Here is a 5058-nt window from a genome sequence, read left to right as displayed (position 1 = left end):
ATGTCTTGCTCAAAGCCTGCAGTGAAGAGAAAGGTTGATGATGAGCACAGACAATTTCAGGAAAAGTGGGAAAAGCAATATTTCTTTATTGAGCACAAGGGCATCCCAACTTGTCTTATTTGCACAGAGAAAGTTGCAGTGCCCAAAGAATACAATTTGAAGCGTCATTACACAACTAGACATGCTGAGGAGTATGCAAAGTACCAGGAAGATGAGAGAGCCAACCAGGTTGCTAAACTTAAGACATGTCTGCTGAGGCAACAAGATTTCTTTAAGAAAGCAACCAAAGAGAATGATGCAGCAGTCGAAGCCAGCTACGTAGTTAGTATGATGATTGCTAAAGCAGGAAAGTCATTTAAAGAAGGGGAATTTATAAAAAAGTGCATGTTACAGGCTGCAAGTATTATCTCTCCAGAAAAGAAAGGTCAGTTTAGCAACATCAGCCTTTCTTCCAACACCGTGGCAGAGCGCATTTCTGACCTTTCAAGTGACATTTATGATCAACTGTGTGAGAAAATAAAATGTTTCAGTGTATACTCAGTCGCTCTTGATGAGACCACAGACATCACCGACACTGCCCAGCTTGCAATCTATGTCCGGGGTGTTGATGACAATTTTGAAGTCACAGAGGAGTTGCTCTCACTAGTTCCAATGCATGGCCAGACCACCGCCCAAGAGATATTTCACCAGCTGTGTGATGCTTTTCAGAATGCTGGTTTGCCTTGGAGGAAGTTTGTCGGAATAACAACTGATGGAGCGCCATCAATGATCGGGAGGAAAAAAGGACTGGTGGCACTTGTTAATAAAAAAAAGAAAGAGGAAGGTTTAGAGGAGGTCATTGCTCTGCACTGCATTATTCATCAGCAGGCCCTTTGCAGCAAATGCCTGAAGTTTGACAACGTGATGTCTTTCGTTGTGAAATGCATCAATCAAATCAGATCCAGGGGCTTAAAACACAGAATGTTTCGTGCTTTTTTAGAGGAAATAGAGTCAGAATATGGGGATGTGCTCTACTTTACCGAGGTGCGTTGGCTCAGCAGGGGAAACGTATTGAAGAGATTTTTTGAGTTGAGAGCGGAAGTGAAAGCTTTTATGGAGAAAGATGGGGCTTCTGTTCCTTTGCTAAGTGATCCAAAATGGCTCATGGACTTAGCTTTTTTGGTTGATATCACACATGAGCTTAATGTACTGAATAAGAGGTTACAAGGCCAGGGGCAACTTGTCAGTGCTGCCTATGACAGCGTGAGAGCGTTCTCTACAAAACTTATATTGTGGAAAGACCAGCTTTCTCAAACAAACCTTTGCCATTTCCCAGCATGCAAGTCACTCATTGATTCAGGCACACTATTCAGTCATGAGGAGTATGTGGATGTCATTTTGAGGCTACAGGAGGAATTTGATCATAGATTTGCAGACTTCAAGAGACACAGAGCCACATTTCAAATTTTTGCAGACCCCTTCTCCTTTGATGTGCAAGATGCCCCTCCAGTGTTTCAAATAGAGCTCATTGACCTGCAGTGTAACTCTGAACTCAAAGCCAAGTTTAGGGATGTGAGTGGAAAAGCAGACAAACTTGGGCAATTTTTAAGAGAATTGCCCCCCAGCTTCCCTGAGCTTTCCCGAATGTTCAAGCAGACCATGTGTCTTTTTGGGAGCACATACTTGTGCGAAAAGCTCTTCTCTACCTTGAACTTCAATAAGTCAAAGTACAGGTCTAGAATTACTGATGCTCATCTTCAAGCTGTGCTGAGGGTCTCAACTGCTTCCTCACTTACGCCAAATGTGGCTCGGCTATGCAAGAGTAAGCGCTGTCAGATCTCTAGCAGCAAGAAGTAGGCAGATAAAGCCATGTTCAAACAGTTTATGTCCATTCATGTTCTAAAAGTTAAATGTTAAAGAACTGTTAATAAAGACATTTGAATCTGAATAATGATATTTTGTAAGCGCATTTTTTGTGGAAAACTTGATGCGGCCCAGCCTTACCCAGAATCTACCTCCAGCGGCCCCCAGGTAAATTGAGTTTGAGACCCCTGCACTAGAGCCTCAGCAGCCAAAGCAGCTTCGGCGATAAAACCTAACACTTCATCACTTTTACATCACAACTCAGGGCCCGTCCCACAGACACCCATGACCTCGCCCCAAATAAATGAGGGGCGGGCTATGGGTGACACTGAGTCGGGTTTTTGCACAGCCCCCATTTTCAGCCAACCTGTTCCCAAATTGTTAGATCAAACCACGAGTCACTCGAGACACAACAAAACCCCTTTGAAATAATCAATCTCTCTTCGAGTTCACTCACAGAAGCCCAAATCTCTGTATTGAGACTGGGCCTTTCTTTTTGTCCTACACAATCTATTGACACTTTTGAACTGGTGAAAGACACGTATCTGTTTGCTCGAAAACGTATGTTTAAAGCTATTTTTGATAAACCATCAAACTTTAAACAGGATTCACAACAGGCCAATTTATCATTGGATGGCCTAAGCCTCTCTGAGGTTAAAGCCATCGAAGAGTTAATGGAACTATGGGATGAAGGAGGAATTGACTCAATTGACCTTGAAGAGGCATCTGCGTTGTCCTTGGATCATGAGCATGATCCGGGGCCCTCGGATGCCACTCAACCTGAGAATCTCTATTCTTCATATAGAGTGAAAGAATATAAATCGAAATCGCAAAAATTTCCTGCTTTGCAGAATAATCCCAACATATGGGCATTTGTGCAACAGGTTACTAAAGAAGTAACTAAAACTTGATCCCGGCACTACTGGAAACGTTAAACTATGCACTAGAGGCGGAGGAACTCCCCGCTTCAATGAGCGAGGCTAATATCACTTTAATCCTTAAAGAGGGGAAGGACCAACATGAGGTCTCGTCATACCGGCCGATATCTCTGCTATGCTCAGATATAAAAATCCTAGCCAAGGCCCTAGCAATTCGTTTAAATAGTTGTAAACATAAATTAATACATCCAGACCAGTCTGGGTTTGTCCCAGGCAGAACAACTAATACTAATATTAGAAGGGTTTTTCTAAACCTACAAATACCTAGAGATAGTGATAACCCAGGTGCCATACTAGCGTTGGATGCCGCCAAGGCTTTCGATAGCCTGGAGTGGGACTATCTTTGGGGTGTATTAGAACGTTTCGGCTTTGGCCCCCAATTCATCCAGTGGGTAAAACTACTATACAGGGGACCCAGGGCCAAGATTAAAATGGGGACCCTATTTTCTGAAGTGTTCTATCTAGAAAGAGGTACGAGACAGGGATGCCCGCTGTCTCCCCTCCTGTTCGTGCTAGCTATGGAACCCCTGGCTGTGATGGCGAGAACACGCTCGGACATCCGGGGATTCCGGCGCGGACTAGAGGAGGAGAAGCTGGCTTTGTTTGCAGACGACGTCTTCTTTTTTTCTTGACGATGTGCGCTCCACTCTGAATAGGGTAGTACGGCTGATGGACGAATTTGGGCAGCAATCAGGTTTGGTCATCAATTGGAGTAAATCAGCCCTTATGCCACTATCGGAGTTTGAAGACCAAACATCGTCTATAGTTGAGGGACTAGAAGTGGTACCCAAGCTGAAATACTTGGGTGTCTGGATTTCCAGAGAGATAGACCAGTATGTTGAGGAGAATCTGGTACCATTATTGGCAAAGCTGAAACAGAAGGTTAATAGCTGGTGTCGCCTCCCCCTGTCGGTGGCGGGGCGTTGTAATTTAGTAAAAATGATTTGGCAGCCACAGATCCTATATATCCTCCACAATTCCCCGGTCTGGATCAACCAGAAATGGTTTAACAGACTGGAGGGATTAATTTGAGAATTAATATGGAAAAGGCGACAGCCTCGGATTCGGCTGCAGACGCTGCAGCTCCCGGTGGAAAAGGGAGGAGTAGCGCTGCCACATTTAAGAACATACTTTCTATCAGCCCAGCTCCAGCATTTGACTGGGGCTGGACTGGAAGAGGGTGGCTGTCCAAATCATAAATTGATGATTAATAAGGCATATCATAGAACTCTAGTTGAAGTTCTGGAGGCTAATTCATTCGCTTGTAAATGCCCCACCAATACCTTGGCGAGGAAAGTATGGCAGATAGCTAAGCAACTCTTGGCCTATGGGGGGGTAACTGAGTATACCCCCCTATGGAACAACGGAGAACAGGCTGAACTAAACTGTATAGCCCGGTCCCAGGAGTGGGAGAGGAGGGGGATTAGAAGACTGGTGCATCTCTACCAGGGGAACACTATGAAATCTTTCAAAGACCTCCGCCAGGAATACGACATCTCCAATAAAACATTTTATATATATTTGCAAGTGAGGCATGGGATACATTCACAGTTTGGCACACTTACTATCGAGAAGACAAAGAACCCCTTGTTACAGAGATTTCTTGAGCAAGGACAAACAAAGGGCCAGATCTCTAGCTTGTATACAAAACTCAGGGATAAAGTTTTGAATGGAGAAGGACCGGACAAGAGTAGGAGGGGATGGGAGGAAGACCTGGGACCAATTGAGCAGGAACAATGGGACGAGATGCTAGCACAGGGGAATTTGGTGTCTATCTCCCCATCGCAGCGTATGTCCCATAAGCTTTTTTTATATAGGGCATACTATAATCCCAAAAAAATGCGGAGGATAAGCAATAGGTCCAACGGGGAGTGCCCTAGATGTAGAGCACCAGGAGACCTGCTCCATATGGTATGGAAGTGCCCAAAACTGTATCAGTACTGGATAGAAATTGTGCACAGAATAAATAGAATTTTTAATACCACCTTAGAACCTGAAGCTAGGACTTGTCTATTAGGGATTATGGAAAGGGGTGGAATCTCTGCTGCAACAAAAACATCTATATTAAGATGCCTGTACCAGGCCAGACGCTTAATCGCGTTGAATTGGCAGACAAAGAATCCTCCAGCACTGCAAGCATGGATAAATGCCATCAATTCCATAATTTGGTGCGAACGGGCAATGTATATTAGACAAAATAACCTTAAAAAATTCAAGCTGCTATGGAATCCATGGTTGAGGGACATCGGCTTCCCCCTAGATGAGATAGTGGATGATG

The 5058-nt window shown here is 44.3% G+C and overlaps 1 protein-coding gene across 1 annotated transcript; it reads left to right on the top strand.

Annotated features, from left to right (window-relative positions):
* LOC143932948 (general transcription factor II-I repeat domain-containing protein 2-like) lies at window positions 1–1836 on the top strand. Its single transcript, XM_077455881.1, has one exon. It carries the CDS (start codon window positions 1–3, stop codon window positions 1834–1836), a length of 1836 nt encoding a protein of 611 aa, XP_077312007.1.
* The last annotated feature ends 3222 nt before the right edge of the window (window positions 1837–5058 follow it).

This window comes from Lithobates pipiens, unplaced genomic scaffold (genome assembly GCF_037356315.1).
Source record: "Lithobates pipiens isolate NorthernLeopardFrog02 unplaced genomic scaffold, aLitPip1_a1.2 Scaffold_27, whole genome shotgun sequence".
NCBI lineage: Eukaryota > Metazoa > Chordata > Amphibia > Anura > Ranidae > Lithobates > Lithobates pipiens.
The sequence above is the reverse complement of the archived record's forward strand: the minus strand, read 5'-3'. Positions and strand labels throughout refer to the sequence as shown.

Coding starts and splice junctions, on each gene's coding strand:
- LOC143932948 (XM_077455881.1), top strand. CDS start 1: ATGTCTTGCTCAAAGCCTGCAGTGAAGAGAAAGGTTGATGATGAGCAC.